Source organism: Dipodomys spectabilis, unplaced genomic scaffold (genome assembly GCF_019054845.1).
Source record: "Dipodomys spectabilis isolate Male_0828 unplaced genomic scaffold, ASM1905484v1 ptg000273l, whole genome shotgun sequence".
Classification (NCBI taxonomy): domain Eukaryota; kingdom Metazoa; phylum Chordata; class Mammalia; order Rodentia; family Heteromyidae; genus Dipodomys; species Dipodomys spectabilis.
Genome location: NW_024870950.1, coordinates 296,478 through 320,248, shown reverse-complemented (window position 1 = coordinate 320,248; position 23,771 = coordinate 296,478). Strand labels below are relative to the sequence as shown.

At 49.0% G+C, this 23,771-nt stretch overlaps 1 protein-coding gene across 1 annotated transcript in view; it reads left to right on the top strand.

Moving 5' to 3' along the window:
• The window catches only part of Bco1 (beta-carotene oxygenase 1), a 30,341-nt gene extending 11,371 nt beyond the window's left edge, over window positions 1-18,970 (top strand). Inside the window, exons 6-11 of the mRNA XM_042700889.1 lie at window positions 1,176-1,402; window positions 2,200-2,457; window positions 11,341-11,446; window positions 14,454-14,548; window positions 15,578-15,689; window positions 18,225-18,970. Coding sequence (XP_042556823.1) covers window positions 1,176-1,402; window positions 2,200-2,457; window positions 11,341-11,446; window positions 14,454-14,548; window positions 15,578-15,689; window positions 18,225-18,454 — 1,028 coding nt within the window. The 3' untranslated portion in view covers window positions 18,455-18,970. The remainder of the gene's footprint in view (window positions 1-1,175; window positions 1,403-2,199; window positions 2,458-11,340; window positions 11,447-14,453; window positions 14,549-15,577; window positions 15,690-18,224) is intronic.
• The last annotated feature ends 4,801 nt before the right edge of the window (window positions 18,971-23,771 follow it).

Genomic DNA, 23,771 nt, shown 5'->3' with positions numbered 1-23,771 from the left:
CCCCTAGCTTCTGCAAACAGCTGCCCTTTGACCTCCTGCCCCCTACTGGTGGCTTCCAGGTATCTGTGTTCCATTTCCTACCTCCCAGGCCAGGGTGCTTTTCATCTCTTTGCTCGGGCTCCATTGGCTTTGTAAAGAAAAGAAGGAGCCCTCAACCCCACAGCATCCCTCCCACCAGCCAGCCAGCTGTTTACAGTGTGCACAGGTGGCAGAAGAGAGGTGGGGACCTTAGCAGGTAACTCATTGGAAACCAGCCTCAGGCCTGGGTGGGGAGGGAGGCCTTTTGGCCAGGGATGACTCATTCTTGCAGAGGATTGAGAAAACCCAAATCACACCAATCACCCTGGGTGCCAGGTGAGGTACCGGGACTACAGTTAGGATGAAAGTATTCTGTTTCTTCCTCTTCCCTGCCCTCACTCTCTGAATGTTAGATTCCCTAGTAATAGAGGAGGAAAGCAACACTAAGAGGCTACATTTTCTTGGTTTAACCCTGTGTCTTTGGCCCTTGTGGTAAACTATTACACCTCAGTTTCCCATCTGAAATGGGCACCTTACAGCCTAAGCTTGATTGTCACGGTACAGGTCACACAGGAAGGAAGTCCCTTCCTGGGTATGGGTATTTATAATGGACAGTGCTAAGAAAAATACTGAATGCAGGTTCCCTGCAGAATACCAGAATGTAAGCCAATCAGTGGAGCGCTGGGAGCTTGGCAGAAATGCAAGCTCCCAGGCCCATCCCAGCACATTCCTCGGATGATTCCTTCACACATTCAACTTCTTCTGTCAAAGGACCAAATAGTACCTATTTAAGGCTTTGAGAACCATCCTGTGTTTGCCACAGAGGTTCACCTGGGTCACTGTACTGGAAGGCAAAAGCAGCCATAGACAATGCAGAGCATGGCCAGGTTCCTGAGGAACTTGTCTTTGCAAAAGTGGGGAGGGGCTTGATTTAGCCCACAGGCTGTGATGAGGACCCTGGACTCAGCCTCCCTGAGTGGAGAACCAGGCTCACCCAGGGCATGGCTGAGCAGGAGGCTCTCCATCTACCTGGTCTCTTGGGTGGCTCTAACTCAGAGGTTCTTTTTAGCAAGACAGTTTGCGGGTGACAGCACTGTGGTCCTAGGGCCCCTACTGGTTAGTGCCTGCTGGATCCCCTAAGGTTTGCTTTTCTCCAGAGGAGGACCAGAAGAAGGGGACGAGCCCCTTGAAGCACACAGAGGTGTTCTGCTCCATCCCCTCCCGCTCGCTCCTCTCCCCCAGCTACTACCACAGCTTTGGCCTCACTGACAATTATGTGGTCTTTCTGGAGCAACCTTTCAAGTTGGACATTCTCAAGATGGCAACGGCATATATGCGGGGAGTGAGCTGGGCTTCCTGTATGACCTTCCACAGGGAGGACAAGGTGAGGCCTGGCAGGACTGAGTGGGGCTAGCAGCCGGAGGCTCCCCAGAAGGCAGTCGCATGGCAGTAGGGTAAGAACTAGGTACAGAACAGTCTCCCTGAAAGCCTTCCAGAAAGTTCCAAAGCTGGGCTGGTCCTTTGTAGTGGTTTAGGATGAAGACTAGAGGGCGGAGCCTTTGCTCCCCGCCCCCCCCCCCCAAATAAGTCACTGGATGTTGACAGTCCTGGGAATAGTGAGCCTTGGTTACCCCCCACCCAGGGGCTATATGGCCTGGGGACATCCAGCAAGGCCGTCCTGAGGCCTGTGGGGCAGATGCCACACCTAGCTAGAGCAGTCCTTGAGGATTAGCAGGGTGGCTGTGAAGCCGGCCTTGCTGTGGTGGTGAGGAGACAAGACCCAGAGGGCAAAGTATTTGGGGCTCCATCCCTGGATAGACCTGGCACCCGGAAAATTCTCCCCAACGTGACAATTGGCAGGGAGCAGGGTGTCACCACCTCCCGAGAGTCCCACTCCATGGACTGAGGGGCAGTGCATCCTCTGTGAAGACTGCCTGGAGGCCCCGGGGCCGCACATCCCTCCTTCCATCCAAGGACGCCATCACAGAAATGCAGCCATAAACGGCTCCCTTCTGCTGGACGCCTTTGCCTGTCTGGCACTTTGGGAGGCAGCTGAGGTCAGATTGGAGAAGCGAGGCTCCAGGGTCATGAGCTAGTGCTGGTGAGGGATGGGTGCTGTTGGTCTCCATGCCATCATGCTGGGTGTCAAAGGGAGAGCTGACCACCAGTGTCTTCTTCCAGACTTACATCCACATCGTTGACCGGAGGACCAGAAGGCCTGTGCCCACCAAGTTCTACACAGACCCCATGGTGGTCTTCCACCACGTCAACGCCTACGAGGAGGACGGCTGCGTCTTGTTTGATGTCATCGCCTACCAAGACAGCAGCCTCTACCAGCTCTTCTACTTGGCCAACCTGAACCAGGACTTTGAGGAGAACTCCAGGCTTACCTCGGTGCCCACCCTCCGGAGGTTCGCCGTGCCCCTGCACGTGGACAAGGTAACACCTTCAAAGTTAACACCGGAGCCTGGGTGGGTACTCATGTCACACTTGGCTGAGAGACACTGAAATTCAAAATGAACTTTGTCTATTTGGGACCTTTGTGCTCTGAACTATCGGGGTTTTTTATATTATTTTTTTCATTGTCCAAAAGTGGTCTATATTTGTGCAGAAAGTTTAGAAAACAGGGGTTTTTATTAAAGCCCAGATGATCATGGTGGGTAGATTTTCATCACCTGCTAGATAGTTCTCTTTCAATCTCTCTCCCTTCATATATACATATTATATACATTACATATAGATATACATTACATATAGATAATGTTATATATACATGCATGTCTTAATTTTAGTCATGCTATGCATAATATTAACAGCTTTATTGAGATAGGATTCACATAATATAGAATTTGTTTATCTAGAGTGTTTAATTCAGTGGCCTTTATTTGGCTGGGCTGGGGAGCTTGGTACTGGGCCTTGAACTCAGGGCCTCTGTCTCATTAAGCTTCTTTGCTCTCTACCACTTGAGCCACGCCTCCTTTCCAGATTTTGCTAGTTAATTAGAGATGGAGATGGAGCCTCACAGATTTTTTTTACCCCCTCCAGACTGGCTTCACATCTCCAGATCCACAGAATTGTGCCTCCATCATCACAATAGATTTTAGAACATTTTCCATTACCCCCAAAAAAGTGCCCACCCCTTGACCATCAGCTCCCAAGAGCAGGTGGGGCTCCCGACCTGTGACCCCTGCCAGTTCTCACAGGAGTGGAGTCACACAGTGTGTGGCCTCTTGTGTGACTTCTTCCTCATCAGATCACCTACATTATGGTGCGCATCCATACTTCATTCCCTTCTATGGCTTAGATGTTGGCGCTATTTTACATACTGGTTTTTGCACCTACGGTATTTATATATCCAAATGTCTCTCCTAATAGTAATAGTAATAGTATTCTCTGATAATATCGCTTTACATATTCCCTGCAAAATTTCTGGCAAGGATTTACTCCCTCTACTCACTCAACTCCCTTGTCTTATGCCGTCCCTTCTCACCCTAAATGTGCCCACTAGTGTCAAAGTTGCCCTCCATTAGGGCGAGGCTGTCACGCTCTGAGCATAAGGAGACTGGCTTCTGGCTGCAGAACTCAGTGACTTCATGACTTAATTGACCTTAATTGAACCCAAATTGAATTCAATTAAGATATGCGGGCTTACATCTACTAAATACGGACTGTATGCCAGGTACTTTGCTATGCATTTAATTTTCCTTATGTCACCTAATGATCTAAACAACCTAAGGAAGAGATCCCCATATTAGCCCTCATTTTACATGGGAAAAAAATTGAGATTCAGAGAGGTGAAGATACGTGCCAGAGGTCACCAGTTAGTTTTCAAGCTTTGATCCACCCTTGCAGGCCCAAGTCCTGGAAGGAGCTCCAGAGGGGCCACCATGACTAGGGGCAGGGCTCTGGAGGCCTGGGGGCCAACCCCCCAGTAGCCAGGGCTCTGTAGTGCAGGCATTCAGCCGTACCCCATCAAGAAATACAGAAACCAGGATATGTCATCCAAGTTTGTCTGCCTCCAAAATCATGGTCCCTCCTCTCTCCAGCATTTCTCCAGTTCTGGACACTTGGAGTTTTTTCTTTTCATTTTATAATACTAGGGACTGGACTTAGGGTCTCCAGTTTACTAGGCAAGCACTCTACCACCTGAGCCATGCTTCTAGTCCAGCTCTGGTCATTTGCAACACCCTGCATTGATCTTACTCTATGTAGTATCATCTCAGCTTAACATCCATACAGTCTTTCCTGTTTGTTTGTGTTCTTCAACTTACTCTTTATTAACTTATGTGAAAGTGTGTCATAGCCACACAAACAAGCCCCGCTCCCTACAAAGGTAAGTGTACAGATAGCGCAGAGGCCGAGCCAAGGTGCACAGCTCCCGTCTGGGCCACCGCGTGCAAGGCCTCCACTCTGAGGCCTGAAGGGGGCCGAAGGTGCGACTCCGCAGTAGAAAGCATGCTTGACATGCATAGTCCCTGGGCTCGATTCCCCAGAACCCCATTTTTAAAAAAGAAAGGAGCCAAGTCATAATGGCACATACCTGTTACCCCAACACTTAGTAGACTGGGGCAAGAAATGGGCTCCATAGCAAGGTCCATGCCCGTGTAGGTTACACATAAACAAACAATCTTTTTTTAAAAGAAGAGAGAACATTTGTAAAGTATCAGTGTGAGAGGTGTTGGGTACCTGAAGCTCTCTGCTTGGCCTAAAGAGAGTAGTGCTGAGTACATAGGCTCACTCCTGGCTCCTAACTACTCGGGAGACTGAGATCTGAGGATCCTGGTTCAAAGCCAGCCTGAGCAGGAAAGTTCATGAAACTTTTTATCTCCAATTAGTCACTAAAAAGCAAGGGGAGCACTGGCTCAAGCGCTAGAATGAGTGCCAGCCTTGAGCAAAAAATAAAACAACTACAGGACAGAAGCCAGGCCCAGAAAGAGCAGTACTGAGACAAGGGGTGGAGGGGGAGGAAGAGGGAAGGAAGGCGGGATAAAAGAAGGAAGGAGGGAGGGAGGGAGGGGCTAGCTCCTTTCCCTTGGGATGTGACCAGGATTATTTAATCCATGAGCTGGGCTCTGTACCCCTTGCCCAGGACACACTGAGGTGCGGTGCCCTGGACTGTCTCTGGGTTCTGGGAAAAACAGGGTGGCATGAAGCACACAGGGCGTGAATCACAAGGGCGACCTCATCCCAGGGCTGGTGCCGAGAGAGGAACAGAGGAACATACTCCCTCCTGCTGCCCACACACCAGAGATTTTATAACCTTTCATGACGCTCAGGAAATGGTTTGCTTCCTCAGAAGCAAGCTTAGAAGGTTAGCCTGTATGATTTTAAAAGTCACCAGGTAGCTACTTGCTGCTTTGAAATGAGCCAAGAAGAGCAAACCCTACCTTGGATAGCTCTGGCCACGCTGGTTAATTGCTATTTATTGTCCCTTAAAGATGTCTCTTTTACTTTCAAGTCATTCAGCTGCTTGCATGTGGAAATGGGGAAGTCAGGCAGGTGTCCACAGACACACAGAGGCAGATCGGAGGGCTCCAGGTCCCCCTACACACAGGTCTAGCAGGAAGGCCATGCTGTAGCCCATCTTTTCCCTGGATATACACTGGAATCCCCAGCCCAGCCCCAGGCCCAGGCCAAAGTCAGTGGAACCTGATGGCGGGGGTGGCCAGGCCCGATGTGGGGCCCCGAGCCCCTGGGAGAGTCCAACAGCCAGCCAGGGAAGAGAAGCTCAGGGCCTCACCAGTTCTTCATCCTCTCAAGCCTGTGTCTCCGTGGCACCATCTCCACCATGGCCATTGACCCTCACCTTCAGCATGCCAGATTTGCTCAGTCCCCTCCTGCTCAAGCCCCAGCTCCAGGCAGTGTAGAGGGGGCTCTGTCTTTAGCATCAGGCCACCCTGCATGCAGAAGTCGTGGTTAGGCAATCAAACACTGGGACTGAATGAACGATTAATGAATGAATGAAAGGAAACCATGAAACAAGGTCTCCAGGAGGACACAGGGCTGCCTTTTGCATTTGGACCATGTCCAGGGTGAGCAGAGATTTCCAGAGGACAGATGATTAGGCTTAAACCCAGAAGTCGGGCCCTGCTGACTGCCACCCCAGTCCTCTGCAGTTGGTCCAGCTGGGGCCAGAGGAAGGTGGGGTGACAGGGCCCTTGGCACCTTGGCAGTTTCTGTAGGGCGGCATGGGTGTCTAAGGCAGGGCTCAGCCGGGAGGAGGAGCAGGAGAGAGGACCGTGGGCATGTACAGACAGCAGGGCCGCTGCCCTGCCCTCCTCCCAACAGGCACCACGGCTGCCTTGAAGGTGGCCTGCAGAGTGTTCAACGTCCACGTGTAAGAGGCTACTGTGCAGAGAGGCATGCTGGGACTACAGTCCATGTCTTCACCTCCTGGGTCAGGACAGTTGGGGTCTTGTCTCCAAATGAAGGCATGATCATAAGTAAAGCTGCCATCTATGGAGAGCGCATTATGTGTCAGGCGCTGTGTTAAATAAATACCTGTCTTCTCCCTCCTCTGAGGCCACTGCTCTGGGATTGTCACTTTGGAGGCCCTGAGCTAGCTTCCAAAGCTACCTCCAGCATGGCCCCTGCTTCAGAGAGAGAGAGAAAGATCACAGAGTCGCAGGCTGTGTCCACCAGAAAGGGTGTTTCCCCACTGCCAGCTCACCCATGTGCTAGGACCTGGGACCCCAGACTACTCTAGGTCTGCCTGGGCCCCCCTAAGGCAGACTCTGCCTCTGGTGTGCCCGCGAGCTGGGCGGGCTGGCTGGGGAGGTTCCATGCAGCCAGGGATGGAGGCTCAGATAAGAAATGAGGGGGGCAGGTGGCAGAGGCTGGGCCTTGGGACCCCCCAGGGGTCCTAGACTTCTCAATTCACACTTCTCCTCCCAGGCCAGCCTGTTCAATAGAACCCTTGTATTGCTGAAATGTTCTGTCCGTTACAGTAGCTGCCTGGGCTCTAGATGCTTGAGGTGTGGTTGGTGTAGCTGAGGCATCAAATTCTTCCTTGTGCTTCATGTTATTTTAGGTAGTTGAGGTAGTCACCCATGGCTCGTGGTTGCTATACTGGACGGTTGTGTGATTTGGTGACATAGCAGTGTCTGGGTTAGAGAGATGTGTGTCATAATTTGCTGCCATCTTTGTGCTATAACTTAGGTCCTGAAAATTTTAGGAATTGACAAGTGCTTTGCTAACTCACATTTCAACTCCCTGAGTTCTTTTTATTCTCTTTCTCTTTTTCCTTCCTTCCTTCTTTCCTTGCTTCCTTCCCTCCCTTCCCTCCTTCCCTTCTCCCTTCCTTCCTTTCCCAATCTCTTTCTTTCTCTCTCTCTCCCTCTTTCTCTCTCCCTCTTTCTTTCTTTCTTTCTTTCTCTGTCCCTCTCTTTCTCTTTCTTTCTCTCTCTGTCTCTCTCTCTTGTTTGTTTCTGTTTTTGCTTTTGTTTTTGTTTTAACAGTACTAAGGTTTAAACTCAGGACTTTACACTCCCTGGGAAAGTACTCTATCCCTTGAGTCCTGTCTTCAGCCCTTTCTAGCTTTATTTTTCAGATAAGGTATTGTGTTTTTTGTGCACAGCCCACCTCAGACCTCAATTCCTCTACCTACTCCTCCCGCCCGCCTAACTGGGATGGCAGGCACACACCAACACACCCAGCTTATTTTCTGAGATGGGGGTCTTGATGACTGTTTGCCCAAACTGGCCGCTAACCATAAGCCTTCCAAACTTTGCCTCCTGGGCAGCTAGAATTATAAGCATGAGCCACTGTGCCTGACATTCTCTGAGCTATTTTCTACCTCCACGCCTGAAGGTGAGAGAGAAAGTAGCTTGCCTAACTTTAAACAATTACTCATGGATTTCAGTCAGGATTTGAATTCTGACAGTCTCTCACTGCCGGGTGTCAGGCCCTAGACCAGCATGATTTCATTTGGTACTAACCCAAATCCTCAGACCTGGCGGAAGTGACCTACTCCACAGACAGAGAAGCAGACTCAGAGGGCTTGGGCTCTGCTCACAGTCACCCAGAAAGCCATGAAGTCAGGTTCCACATGCATTTCTGAGCTTACTGCTTCCCCTCGGAGCTCTTGATGCAGTCTGGCTAGGCAGTGATTTCTCTCCAAAGCTGAGCACATTGGCTACCAGAAGCAGCTGAATGTGTCCATTACTGCTGTGTGTGGAAAAATTCAGTTTATCCTTCAACCAGTCTGACCAGTTTCAGGCTGCAGCTAGAAGGTGGATCTGGAGACCAACTCCCTGAGAATCGAGGCTGGGACATGCCCAGGGGCCTGTGGCTGTCACGTGCCGGGGAGGCTCTGGGAAGGGCCTCCCACAACTGTGCAGGCAGGGCACTGAGAGTTTCTGTTGTTAAGACACTGCAGGATGCCAGGCTGCTTCATTCAGGCATTTACTTCATTGAACCTTACAGACAGCCTACAAAGCATGCACTCTGCCCTTCGCCAGTGAAGGGACGCTCACTGGGACCCACACTCACTCCCTAGGTGCAATGTGCTGGGCACTCTGGTATCAGCTTTCATGGAGAAGAGAGGCATAAAGAAGGATACACCTGGCCAGGCACAGTGGCTCACACCTATAATCCTGGTCGTTCTGGAGGTGGAGATAGGAGGATCGTGACTCAAGGCCAGACTAGGCCAAAAGTTCATAAGACCTCCATCTCAAAGAACAAGATGGGCATGGTGGTGTGTGCCTGTTATGCCAGATACATGGGAGAATTATGCAGTAGGAGGATGGTCCAAAGCCAGCCCAGAGCAAAAGTACCAAGACCCTATCAGAAAAATAACTAAAAACCAAAGGACTATGGTCATGACTCAAGTGGTAAAATGCTTGCCTAGAGAGTAGGAGGCCTGAGTTCAAACCCCAGTAACAAAAAGAGAAAGGAGAAAGAGGAGGGGAGGGGGAAGGAGGAAAGGGAGAGAGAGGGAGAGAGGGAGGGAAGGAGGAAAGGAGATGGAAGATACATCTTCATAAAGGAGCTGATCAGGGGTTTCCCAGTTCAGTTGGTAGAGTGCTAGCCAATGAGCAAAAGCCGCAGTAGGTGTACCAAGCTCAAATTTGTACCTTAAAAAGGGGGGGGGGATGATTAAAGCTTGGGACAAATGTAGATTCGGACAGGGATGTATGAGCTGAGACCTATAGCATGGAGCCAGCCAACCTCGGGCCTTTGCCCTTGATTCACCTTCTGTCTAAAATGTTCTTGCTTCTGGGCACCAGAATTGCAATACAAAGGCCTGAGCCCAGCCTTAATTTCCCTGTCCTGTTTCCTCTTCTGTAAATTGAGATATGAACCAGTTCAACCACCAGGAGGCAGTAAACTTTCCCTCCCCAACCCCAGCCCCCTCCCCCCCCCACCCACCCACACACCCCGCCCCAAGAAAAGACCCCGTTTAGGCCAAGTTCAAGCCCCACTAATGAAAAAAAAACAAATCCTGGGGCTGGGAAGGTGGCTCAGTGGTAGAGTGCTTGCCTTGAATGCATGAGGCCCTGGGTTCGATTCTTCAGCACCACATAAGCAGAAAAAGCCAGAAGTGGTGCTATGGCTCAAGTGGTAGAGTGCTAGCCTTAAGCTGAAGAGCTGAGGGACAGTGCCTAGGCCCAGAGTTCAGGCCCCACGACTGACAAAAAAAAAAAGAAAAGAAAAGAAAGAAAGAAAAAACAAATCCTTTATCATTAAAAGAGGTTGGTTTTGGGGCTCAGTGGTAGAGTGCTTGCCTAGCATGCTTGAAGCCCTGGGTTCCTCAGTACCACATACACAGAAAAAGCTGGAAGTGGAGCTGTGGCTCACGTGATAGAGCGCTAGCCTTGAGCAAAAGCAGCTCAGGGACAGCACCCAAACCCTGAGTTCAACCCCAGGACTGGCAAAAAAAAAAAAAAAAAGAGGTTGGTTTGAACTATAAAAACCATTTGAGAAAATATGGTATATAGAGAAAAATTTAAATGAGCCAGAACTATTAATATAGTGGTATGCCCCCCATCTTAGCCACTCTTGCTTTCTACAGTTTCAGCAATCCACCACCAATTGTGGTCCAAAAATATTTGATGATAAACGCCAAAACAATTCCTCTGCTTTAAATTTCCTACTGTTCTGAGTAATGTGAAGCCTGGCCTTTCCCAGCATTTCCGTTCTGTGTGCATTACTCGTCTGTTAGCCATCTCATAGCTGTCTCTTATTGAAGCTATACTGTGCCTCTCCGTGCTTATACACAGGATTCAGAGCTGTCTGTAGAGTATTCACTGGTGGGGCCTAGAAGGTATCCCCCAACCCTAAGAGAGGTACTGTGTGAGAATGAAGAGGTCACTCTCAACACAAGCAGCTCACACTCAGCCAGGCACTCCTATAACACATTGCTGGGGGTGTTTGAGTTTCATGTTCATAGTAACAGGAAGAGGCACCTACCATTGCGATCCTCATTAGACACGGAAGGAAGCAAAACTACAGCAGGCTGACTTGCTCCAAGTCCCGGGATTAGTACTGGGGGCGTGGGACAGGAAATAGTCCACGTTCAGCACATAGTTCATCCCGCCCCCCTCCCCTTGGGGAAAAGCTATGACTCTGAGATACTGAACAGAGCAAAGTCTCATTGACACTTAAGGCCAAAGTCTGCCCCCGAAAGCTGTTTTTCCTCCCAAATATGCTTTATCTCACGTTTGTTTCAGCGGTGATATACACATACACATATAATATATGTACATATATGTGTATATAGCTATGCACACATACTCATGGGGAAAAGCCTGAACACAGAGAGAAGTACAGAAAAGGATGCAAGGGTCCATCTTCACCGCCTGCTGTGTCATTAATAGTTGGTGAATTCCTCCCAGACTCCTTTCGATGTAATTCTTTTGTTCATGTGGCTGAGCTAAGATGCATGTACAATTTATTCTGATGCTTTATTCAGTTTTATATCTCTGATGTTACTGTCCACTCTTTATAAACACCTTTTAAATGGCTGCTGCTGGCTTCTCTAGGTGAGTCACCCAATGTTTAAAAAGTGAGAACTTGCTCTCCTGAGCACACTCATTTTCCCTGGGAGGGACAGAGCAGCTCGGAGGAAGAGTCCAGGTCTAGGTGCCCTGGCTCCACCGCCCACCAGGATGTGACCTTCCAGTAGTCACCTTAATTTGCCAGTCCTCATAGCTTTAGCTGAGAATAAGAATACCACCAATAAAATAGCTGCTTCCTCTGGCTAATGGAAAGCCAAGCAAGATGATGTCTGCTAATGCATTTTAAATGCAGCGAAGGCTTCCTACAAATAAGGTTTTCCTTTCCTTTCTTTCTTTCTTTTTTTAAAAAACTGATTCTTTGCAGAATGCTGAAGTGGGCTCAAATTTAATCAGAGCAACATCTACACGAGCGACCGCCATGAAGGAAAAAGACGATCATGTCTACTGCCAGCCTGAATTGCTTTATGAAGGTATAGTGGCCCTCTCTCCCTTCACTGAGGTCCCAAGGGATTTAAAGGAGACCCCCCCCCCAGGCCTCTCCATAACCCTCCTCCATGCATGGACAGGGGGCTCTTGGAACCCAAAGGAAAAGCACTTGGGGACCTCTCTCTCTCTGGTAGCTCCTAATATCTCTCTGCTCCTTGGCCCACATGACTCTTACAGATGTCATCTGCTAATGGCTGTGAACTGCTGTGACAGCTTCCTGTTCTACCTCTACATAGCCCAATGTCCTTGGCCCTATTCTACAGACTGGAAAAGTTGGGGGCGGGAGGCGGGAGGATGCTGGCTACCATGCAGAGTGGCCCCTCCCCTCAACAGAAGCTACGCCCATGGGAGGGACTGCGTAGCCTGGGCTCTGCAGACTTTGGGGCCGGATAGTTTCCTGTCCTGAGCACTGGAGGGTGATCAGGAAGCACCCCGTCCTCCTGCCCTGAGTGGGGGCCAGAACCAGCATCACTGACTGGGGCTGAAATGTCCCTAGGCCTCGCTGTTGTCCCATGGGGGCTGCGTTTCTGAGCGCAACGTATCAGCCACACAGCATAGCCCGGCATAACATAAAAACTGTCAAAAAGGAAATGATAAAAATGAGTAATTGAAGCCGGGAACTTCATGCCTGTCATCCTAGCTACTCAGGAGGCTGAGATCTGAGGATCATGGTTCAAAGCCAGCCCGGGCAGGAAAGTCCGTGAGACTCTTATCTCCAATAAACCACCAGAAAACCGGAAGTGGCGCTGTGGCTCAAGCAGTAGAGCGCTCGCCTTGAGCTGAAGAGCTGAGGGACAGCGCCCAGGCCCAGAGTTCAAGCCCCAGGACTGACGAAAAGAAAAGAAAAAAGCATGAATAATTGAATAGAGAGGTGAACATGATTGAATATATACATGTTTGGAAATGTCACAATGAAGTAATATACCTCAATAAATAAATCTGGACTAGATGGGTTTTAGAAGTACAGAGTGAGCCAGCATGGTGGTGTACACCTATAATTCTAGCACTGAGGCAGGAAGATTTTGGGTTCTAGGCCAGCCTGGAATATATAGTGAAACCATGTCTTGATAACCGCAAAAGAAATACAGTGTAGACAGAATGCCCTTACGCAGGGCTTTCTCACTGGGGAGTCACATGTGGATTGCTTTTGTCTTTTGTCTTTGAGACAGGGACTTGCTACTTGCTCAGGCTGGCCTTGTGTTCATGGGCTTGAGTGGCTGTATAGCCTCATAGAGGTGATGGGAAGCTTGGTTTGGCTTGGCTTTTGCAATGCTGGAACTTGAACTCAGGGCCTCATGTGTGCTAGATGGGCACTCCTCGATCACACGTGCCCCAGGGTATGGATTAAACCAAGCATCCACCATGTTGCTGCCCTGGGCCAGGCTCTGATGTCCCAAAGGACACCAGTCCTGGGGACTCTGCCAGGACAACCTCGAGTTTGCTGGGAAACATCTACCTCTGTTAGTGGCATCTCATCCGCTGACCAATTCCAGTGGGGGCAGGGCGGGGGTGGGGGGAGGGGTTCAAGTATGTGTGAGTCTTTAGAAGTAAAGGTATAGATCTCAATTCCAGGCCTGCCTTAAAACTAATGGACTCCTCTTCTTTCTCATTCTGTGTGTGTGTGTGTGTGTGTGTGTGTGTGTGTCTGTCTGTCTGTCTGTCTGTCTGTCTGTCTGTCTGTCTGTGTTAGAGGAAGTGCTCTACCACTGAGCTTCACCCCTAGCCTGCATCTTCTCTCAGTGTGAGCAGTCTGCCTTCCTCCTGATGTCCACCTGGACCAGTTCCCAGTTTCTCCTAGAACTCCTTCCTGTCCCAGCCATCTATTTCCTGCCCTCCCCCTCCCTCCACTAGCTTGAGCCCAACAACCACTATACCTTGGGGTCTCTTAGGAAGAGACCTCTTTTCTTGGACATTGTCTCTTTGCCAAGAATTGGTGCTGGCTACTGGAATATGTCATGAGACAGACAAGTAGTTTGACTTCAGTACTCAGACTCAGAAATTCCCCTAGATACCACAGGCAAATGCAAATGTGAACATATTTGCATGCAAAAGTGCATTCATTTTTCAGTGATGAAAGTAACAAGCATAATGCAAGTTTTGTGTCATAAGAAACCTAGATTCTATAATATAAAAACGATGCAGCAGTTTTCAGTCCAGCAGGGCCACTGAACTCTTTTCTCCATTTATAACAATATGGAGATAATTATAACCTGAGCTTTTAATATGTCACCTTAGGTATTGGCACTCGCCTAGGTTTTTTCAAAATCCTTCGTAAGCATTATTTTACCATAATGCTATCTTATAGTAAAATTCATCAGATGCATTCAGACTCCCCATTGATATTCCTTCCTGTGGTTTCACATCTCCACATGCATGTGTGTGTGTGCGTGCACGCTCCTTTTTTAAAGAGCTTTTTAAAAAATTGCAGTAGCCTCTGATATTAGTCTTGCAATTCTGTTTGATTTCTATCTGGGATAATTACAGATGTTTATATACTTAAAAACCCAGGGCTATGGCACCTTGCTTCTGAACCTTCTAACAGAGCCAAGGTCATTATCAGAGGGCCCCTCCCCTGTCTTTGACCCCCTTTGATGCAATATGGGTCTGAATGAAGGTCAAGGAGACCCTGCTAGGGCCCATTTCCATGGAATGGAGGCCTAACCAGGTGTGAAGCCAGGTACCTTTCTCACCTTTGTGTGTGTGTGTGTGTGTGTGTGTGTGTGTGTGTGTGTGTGTGTGTGTGTGTGTCCGGTCGTGGGGCCTGAACTCTGGGCCTAGACGCTGTCCCTCAGCTCTTCAGCTCAAGGCCAGCACTCTACCACTTGAGCCACAGCACCACATCTGGCTTTTTTCTTTTTGCTTATGTGGTGCTGAGGAATCAAACCCAGGGCCTCATGCATGAAAGGCAAGCGCTCTACCACTGAGCCACCTTCCCAGCCCAACCTTTCTCATCTTGGTGATGGGGCTTCATCCTTTCTCATTTCTCTCCAGGCCTGGAGCTCCCTCAGATCAATTACGCTCACAATGGAAAGCCATACCGGTATATCTATGCTGCTGAGGTTCAGTGGAGTCCAATCCCAACCAAGGTATGGAGCCCTGTGCTTATAGATGGCTCACTCCACAGCAATATCTTTTCTGTCTGAAAAACTGAATTCTCACCTTTTGATACTGGTGGACTTGATCCAAAAGGAGCGCACAGGAGGAGGGCAATTTGGGTGTACATCTGACACCATGGTGAGCCATCTAAGAGAGGGAGGTAAAGCCCATGGAGAAGACCTGATTGGAGTTCACGCATGCATTTCTTCATTTCTGATTAATTTATCGGGTACTAACTGTGTGCCACACTGAGTTGGCACCAAGGATATACAAGTTGCCATGGGGAATCCCAGTTCTGCCTTCCAGAGACTACCACACTCTGGAGCAGTGTGCTGTAGAGGATGGATTTGGTTTTCAAGCTCCTCCAGGTCAATACTTGCTATGTCTCAGTGGGGTGTGAGGTGCGCTACAGTGCTGGCTTTTCCCTAACATCTGCATTTTCAAATAAATCCTCATGTGAAAAATGCAAACTAGGCAGAAATGTAGAAGGCTCCCACCTACGCATGCACACACCCAAGACGCTCCCCACTAATCCTACACCCTAAGGGAAAAGGACCAGGAGAGCTTTAGAGAGACCTGAGGACTTGCACTGTGGGGGGGTTGGTAATGGTGCTGAGGGACCAAACCAGAACCTGGTGCATTCTAGACGAGGGCTGTACCTCTGAACCACCTCCCCCAGACAGGCTTTCACTTTTTAGAGCAACAAAGGCTTTGTCTTCTGCTTGAATAGCTGGTATTAAAACCACAGTCAGTCAACAGGAAACATTGCAGTGTAGCGGCAAATGGCAGCTGAGTTCAGGCTTTTCCTGAAACTCGGTGTGCAGTCTCAGCTCTGTAGTTTTTGTGTCGGAAATAGAAGGAAGTCACTGCTGTTCTGTGTGTGACTGAGCTAATCAGAGGCAGATATCATTTGGGGCTGACATCAAAAGACTGAGTTTGGCATCTTCACCCCTCCGTGGCCTTCATGCCTTCCTTTTCTCAGACAAGTGATCGCATGCTTCTCTTCTCTGGATGCACAGATACTAAAATACGACATTCGCACAAAGTCCTCCTTAAAATGGGGCGAGGAGAGCTGCTGGCCAGCGGAACCCCTGTTTGTGCCCACGCCAGGTGCCAAGGACGAGGATGACGGTAAGACTCTGCTCCCTGCTCCTGACCTCCCCCTCTCCCCCCAACATGGGCCTTGGTGGGCACTGCACAGCTGGGGGCACCGGCTATGGAGCCCGGGTGTGTCAGAGTCAAGGCTGCCCGTTAGGAGATTCCAAGATCACTCTGACATCAGTAGCAAGTCTGAGGGTCTGCGGTACCATCTCAGGTTCTACAGATGGGAGGACTCACAGAATTCCTGGGAAGCCATTACAATGAAGGCAAAGGCTGGTTGCAGTAGAATGATACAGATGCAAATCAGCAGTAGGAAGAAAGCCCTCAGGGCAGGGTCCAGGAAAGACCAGGCCTGGAGCCTAGCCACCCTTTTCTGAATGGCATCTTAGGTAGTGCTAACAAGGGACTTCTAGCCAAAGATGCCCACCAGAGCCTCAGATCCAAGGATTTTACTGAGGCTTGGTCGTGAGGACCTGGGTGGCCTTCAGTCTTCAACCTCCCCCACAGAGGTTGAGCTGAGACCATGTATGTGGCCCATGGCTCCACCATAAGGCCCAGTGGAGGCTGGACTATCTGACATGGCCGGAGGCCTCCAGTGAACCAAAGCCTCTTGGGTAGGACCTCCAGAAGATTAGAGGGGACGCCCCAGTACAAGGGCGAGGCCTGCCTTTCATCAAGGCTAAATTCTTTTCTGCACAAAGACCCTTTTCAGTGTCACTTCTCCCGCTCGGTGCCACCAAACTCTCACCCCATGTCGAGACTCCATTTTTAAATCTGGTGCAATGGCTGGCTTCAAACTTCTAAACAACTCACTTCTAAGTGTGTACACATCTCATGGAAGCCCCTAGAAATGCTGTGGGTTTCTACATTGTCCTTTGGCCTCAGAAATACCCTGCCCGCAGCCCAGGAGATGCCAAGGCAGCTAACAAGAACCATGGGTGGAGACGCAGCCCTGCCAAGCCACCAATGGGGTTGTCCACACCTGCAACAGAGGCAGGGCTGCCCCTCGGAGCCTGCCAGCTTCTTGCCTCAGCTGGGAAGGAGTGGTTTTCCACCTGGCCTGTCTTCCTGCTGACTGTGGCCTGGCATGCTGGCTGGTGTCACTGCCATCTCCATGGCGGGTAGGGGTGGGGGGGCATTGGCATAAATCCCTGCGGAGGCTGGGCAGGGACTTCCTGTACATTCTCTCCATGAGGAGGAAGTGTGACCCTTGTCTTGGCAAAGGAAGGCTGGTGGTGAGAGATCCTGCCAAGGTCACACAGCCCATAGGTACAGAGGTGGGATTTGAACACGGGCCAGTCTGACTTCAGCTGTGCTCAAGCACACTAGGAGCCAGGAGCCTAGGGAAGGAATCTCAGCCATTTGTTGCTGAACATGCATACACGATTTCATTAACCCTCTGCCTGTCTCGAGAATGAGCACCGAGCACTGAGAGCACTCTCATTTCACAGAGGGAAAGCTGGGGCTCCTGTGTTGCTGCAGATGGAACAGGTGGATTGGACTCACTCGCATGCCACGTGGTGGCTGGGAGTGTGACGCAACTGGTAGAGCCCGGCCTGCAAGCTCGACAGCCTGAGCTCAAACCCCAATACTACCCCAAAAAACAATCAAATGCCACGTAGCCCACGAAGTCTTCAGCTAAAGGACCTGGATTGTCCTGAGGGCATGCCCAGGCTGATTATCATCAAGAGTTCATACACAGTAGGAAAATCTTCAATACATGTGACAATTTATGAGGCACTTACAATTTATGAGTCCACCCTGCAGATCCTCCTCACTGGACAGATAGAGATTGAGATTCAAAGAGGCACAGGAAAGGGTATAGCCAGGGCTTGATCCAGATCTTCTGATCCCTAGTTCCCTCACACAACTATGACATTCTCCTATCTCTTGCGCAAATTAGACCCATGAGTTCAGAGGGAACAAGGATACATGGCTATTCTTTTTTTTTTTTTTTTGGTCAGTCCTGTGGCTTGAACTCAGGGCCTGGGCACTGTCCCTGAGCTTCTTTTGCTAATGCTCTACCACTTGAGCCACAGCACCACTTGCGACTTTTTTTTTGGTAATTTTCCTGCTCAGGTTGGCTTTGAACCATGATCCTCAGATCTCAGCTTCCTGAGGAGGTAGGATTACAGGCGTGAGCCACTGTATTCTTATGAAGATTCTGTTTGTAGAGCTGAGGGTCTTGGGCTCCATTCCCACAAGAAGGAAGGAAGGAAGAAAGAAGGAGAGGGAGTGAGGGAGGGAAGGGAGGAAAGAAGAAAGAAGGGAGAAGAGGCCAGGCGTCGGTGGCTCACGCCTGTAAGACTAACTACTCAGGAGGCTGAGATCTGAGGATTGTGGTTCAAAGCCACACTGGGCAGAAAAGTGTGTGAGACTCTTATCTCCAATAAACCACCAGAAAACTGGAAGTGGCACTGTGGCTCAAGTGGAAGAGGGCTAGCCTTGAGCTGAAGAGCTGAGAGACAGTGCCCAGGCCCAGAGTTCAAGCCCCACAACCAACCAAAAAAAGGGGGAGGCGGGGAGAAAGGAAAAGACTAAAGTATCTCTTTTTGTTTCCCAAAGGAGTTATCTTATCAGCCATTGTTTCCACTGATCCCCAAAAGACCCCTTTTCTGCTTATCCTGGATGCCAAAAGTTTTACGGAATTGGCTCGCGCCTCTATTGCTGTGGAGATGCACCTGGACCTCCATGGCTTGTTTGTCCCGGATACAGACTGGGACACAAGGCATCAGTCCCCTTCCAAGGCACAGCAGGACACGGCTGCAGACCACCACGCAGCCTCCCAGGCCTGAGGAACCGGCTGGGCTCAGGCCCTGGGAGAAGAGCATCAGGGTAACGATGCCCAGCTATGCTGACTGACTGTGCATTTCATTTTGTGATTCTTCTTCCCTCGGGCATTGTGAGGAGCCCATGGTGAGAAGCCAGCTGCTTCCTGTGTTTCAGTTTGGCTGTAGAAACCTAGAAAACAGCTAAAGCTTCAAATTCTACATCTTCCTGGGCTAGATCTAGCATGTCTATGAAAGTCCCTTTCCTTTAAAGACGATGCGTCTGAAATGTGTTAAATCATCTTACCTCTGTTCTTAGAATAAGCATCCACAGACGTCAGAGACAAGACGTATAAATATTTTCCCTGCTCCTCTTTGCTGCTCTCCTCTCTGCTCTAATGGACTAAACCATGGGTGTGGCATTGTAGCTTTCTCAGCCTGCCCTCCCTGTTCGTAAGTTATGTGGTCAGGAAGGCAGGCTGCTTTGTGGTCATTCCCTGCAAGACACAGCGTAACAGAAAAGAATAAAAACTTTCAAGTGTGTCCAGACCTTCTTTTATTTTTACGTGGCTTCATTCTCTGAAGTTCTAAGGTCGTCAAGGAGGAGCTGCAGGACTTGATGGGTCTGTGGCCAGCACAGCATTCTACTGCGTGGTCAGACCGCTGTGGAGCTCTCCCTTTTCAAGAGGAGTGACCGTGCTGGGTATTAGCTTGATGAGCTGTGGCACAAACGTCAGAATCAGGGATTGAGGACCACAACCAGAGCTGGCATGAAGAAGTTTTGCCTGCTCCCAAAAGTCAGAGCAGTTAGCTATTCCTGTGTCTGATAGGAAGGGACATTCCTCCAGCTGTATATGGGGCCAAGATGGACCAGGTGTGGGAGCAGAGTAGAAGGAGATGGTGGGTCTCAGAACAAGGTGGAAATACAGGAGATTAGGAACAGGCCATGTGGGGTCCTACTTTATAACTGGGACCCCCACAGACATCTGAGTCTCATCCAAAAGTCTAGTAGGTACCTAGAGCATGAGCTCAATAAGCCAAAGCAGACTGAATAATTCCCAATCATAAAACCCATGTCATGGGACGGGGGTAGCCAGGGTCCAAGCTCTGACTCTACCTGTTCTCCTCCCCCACTTTCTGAGTCTGAATTCCATTTAGTCATCAGGAAAGATTCAGTGTCTTATCTCAAGGATGGGAAGTGAAGGAGACTAAGTGGGAAGAGAAGGGGAGAGATGGCCAGGATGACCGTGACTTTTGCCCTGTAACTACCAGCAAACCATACTTGCCTTCCACTAAAATGTAGATTCCATTAGACCAGAAAGTTAGTTTTGTTGTGGTTACTGTTGTTTGTTTGTGCCAATACTGGGGCTTGAACTCAGGACTCTGTACTCACCCTTGGCTTTTGTGCTCAAGGATGGCACTCTATCACTTGAACCACACCTCCACTTCTGGATTTTTGGTGATTCATTGGAGATAAGAGTCTCAAATACTTTTCTACCTGGCCTGGCTTCAAACTGTGATCCTCAGGTCTCAGCCTTCTGAGTATTCAGGATTATAGGCATCAGCCAACAGCAAATAGGCTTAGTTGTTTTATAATTGGAATTTCTAAGACAATTCTGTGAGCAACAATCCAGGAAACTCTAAAGTCAACATTACCCAGTTTTCCCTAGTAGTGACATTCTGAAAAACTATAGTGTATGACATCAAGGAGGATTTGACACTGGAGACACCATCCATCAATTATATTCAGAGTTCCCCTTTTACTTGTACACACATTGTGTGTGTATAGTTATAGACAATGTGATCACTTGTATCAAAGTGATAGGTGCCTGTATTCACTGCCTGTCAAGATACTGAGTCCCTCTCGTTGTTTTCTTGTAACCACACCTACCTTCCACTAACATCCTCTCATCCCTAATCTCTGTTAAGCACCACTGGTAAAATATCACTTTGGACGTGTTAGATAAATGGATTTACACTGTGTTAGCCTTTTAGGATTGCGTTTTCTCCTATAGAAGAATTCTTTGCACATTCCCCCAGTTGTGTGCTCTTTTATCCTCAGTATCTGTAATACAGGCACTCAAATAATTGTTGAATGAATGAGTTCTCTCCAGCAAGCAGATTTAACTGCTCAGTTCCTCACAAACGATGGAAGGCTCACTGAACGTCTCATGGGAGCTGAATCCACAGAGAACCAGTGACCCTTCATGTGATGGTTCCTCTGGCCTTCCCTAACTCCCTCTTCCTTCTCTGCTGCCCTCACAAACCCTTTCATCGCATTCCCACCTCACTCTCAGTGTATAGTCAACAAAAACCCACACCATGGTGGTATAAACAAAGACCAGTTACTCTTCCTGTGGGACTCTTTGCAACTCCAGCCTTGAGAAGCCGGATTGAGGGAGATATCAACTCTAATGGAGGCCTAAAAGAACATGGTGGAGGCCTGCCAGTGGTGGTTGGCATGGAAGAGAACTGACAAATGTGGAGGTCACTCACACACCCATTATCTACTCTAAATAGTTGAGGGGAGGGTGGAATGCCAGGGTGCCTCCCACCTCTTTTCTAAGCAAGCGTGATTGCCAAACCAAACCCAGAACTACTTGTGAAGAAGGGTGCAGTACTGCAGGGAAGAAAACTATGTCCGTGCTTTCTTTACCTTAAGATGACAGGTAGAATGCCAGATTGATGAGGGAGACTGGCAATACCACGTCTTGTATTCTCAATTTCAAAATCAGAAAGGTCCCAGCCAACTGTTCAATTCGTCTGGGTCCTGGATTCCATTCCATTTTGTACATATACAGACAATCCAGAGTAAGAGCTATGATGTATGATCCTTTCTGGCAGGAGCTATAGCCCCATCCGTCTTCTCCTCTGAGCCTTCCTTGTTTATGCTGCTTGTGGGACCAGGAAGCTCTGTAGGGGAAAAAAAAAATCACTCTGGGTTTGTTTACAGCTTTGATTGAGCCATAGCATTTCATGAGTGTTCTAAGATCAGACTGTCAGGTGCATGGTAGGCCCTCAAATGTCTGATCATTCCATTTCCAACCAAAGGTTGCTCTAAGAGGATAAGCTAGATATGTGGGCCAAGCAACACAGAGAAACTCTAAATGCCCTGCAGTATTTATTCACACTCATTCATTTCCCCTGGACCAAAGTTACTGGCATAGCACTTATGCCTTGAAAAAGGTTACTAGCCCAGTCACAAAGCACCTTTGATGCCTTCTTTTTTTGTCGGTCATGGGGCCTTAACTCTGGGCCTGGGCGCTGTCCCTCAGCTCTTCAGCCCAAGGCCAGTGCTCTACTACTTGAGCTACAGCGCCACTTCCGGTTTTCTGGTGGTTTATTGGAGATCAGAGTCTCACGGGCTTTCCTGCCCAGGCTGGCTTTGAACCATGATCCTCAGATCTCAGCCTCCTGAGTAGCTAGGATGACAGGCATGAGCCACTGGCGCCCAGCTGATCCCTTCTTTTTTTTAAGGGGCCAAATGCAGTTTTCCATGTTGCAAAATAGCATGTGTAGACTGAAAAGCCATCACCATCCTCAACCAAGAGTACTGAGACGTGGGGACTCCACGCTCCAACCTCCCCCGGAAGTTTAGACTCAGAGACCACGTAGAGAATCACACAGGGCCACATCAGGAAGCCTCCTTTGAGGTCAAGCCCCAGCAAAGGGAGGATATTTTCACAGACACAAAGAACAAAGGAGAGATGTGGGAGCACTGTGTCCTCTGAGAATGAGCAAGGCTTCCTCCTTCCTGGTAGTTAGGACAGGCTTTCTGGGGGTGGGATTTCTGGAGCTGCCTGATTGGCCAGAGGTAGTAGCCACAAGGGCTGCTCCTTGCAGGTGGAGGTGAAGCTAAGGGTCGGGACCAAAGGCAAAGGAAGACCCAGAGTCCCTTCCCTCCTCCCCAAAGAAATCCCCTGATACCTTTCTGGTGTGGTTTTGTTACAGTATTTTGCCCAGTGTATAGTCTACAGGTAAGTGATCTGTTTATAACACACCCACCGGCTTGTAGCTTATAATCTACCTTTAAAACTTCATATATCATGCAAGTATTTTCTCAGTTATTAAATTCTTCATGCTCTACTGTGGTTCTTTCCCATTTTTGAGCATTATAAATAAAGCCCCATGAGTCACTTTGGGGCCTGAAATTCCTGAGTTCATCCCCTGCCACACATGCAGGTGATTTCCTCTCTTCTTTCTTTCTCCCCGCCACCCCTTTCCCCCGCCTTCCCACCAGTCATGAGGCTTGAACTCTGGGCTTGGGAGCTGTCCCTCAGCTCTTCAGCTCAAGGCTAGTGCTCTACCACTTGAGCCACAGTGCCACTTCCGGTTTTCTAGTGGTTTATTGGAGATAAGAGTTTCATGGACTTTCCTGTCCTGGCTGACTTCAAACCATGATCCTCAGATCTCAACCTCCTGAGTAGCTAGGATGACAGGCGTGAGCCACCAGGACCTGCCTGGCCAGGTGATTTATTTTCTTTGGCTAAGTTTTTCAACTTAGAATTTCTAATCTAAGGAATAGAAAAATAAAATTTAGGGTATTTTCTTGAAAGTCCAAAGGTTTGGGCTTAAATCCTGAGACTGGAGCTGAAGATAAATTCTTGAATACTAAATTCTATATGGTTTCAGGTGACCTACCCCCTGCCCCAGTGGAACTGCCCTGAAGTAAGAAGTGGAACTGGTATAATCTGGAGAGAAATAGCCAGTGGCAACTTCAAAGACAATCAAAAACTGGCAGCAGCCTTGCTACTACTGGGGTTTATACTCAGGGCACTGAGCTTGCTTGCTTGGTGCTCTACCACTTGAGTCACACCTCCAGTCCTGCATTTTGGTGCCAATCCTGGGGCTTGAACTCTGGACGTATATACTGCCCATGAGATTTTGTTTGTTTGTTTTCCTCAAGGCTAGTGCTCTACCACTTGAGCTATAGCTCTACTCACGGGTTTTTAGTGGTTAATTGGGGATAAGAGTTTCATGGATTTTTTGTGCCTGGGCTGGCTTCAGACTGCAATCTTCAGATTTTAGCCTCCCGAGCAGATAGAATTACAGGCATGAGCCTCCATTGCCCAGCCTCCAGTCCTGAATTTTACTGCTTATTTTGGAGATAGAGTCTAGCAAAATTTACTATCTGAGCTGGCCTTGAACCGCCATCCTCCAGATCCCAAACCTCCTGACTAGGCATAGGAGCTGGGACCACCAGTGCCCCAATCCCTTTGCTACTTTGTCGCTGGAGTAATTATTGATGAACTGCAATAGTTCTTTACATATTATGGTTGTAACTTGGTCACATAGGTGAATTTTCAAATACTCTGTCTTATTCCATAAATAGATCTTTCACTTT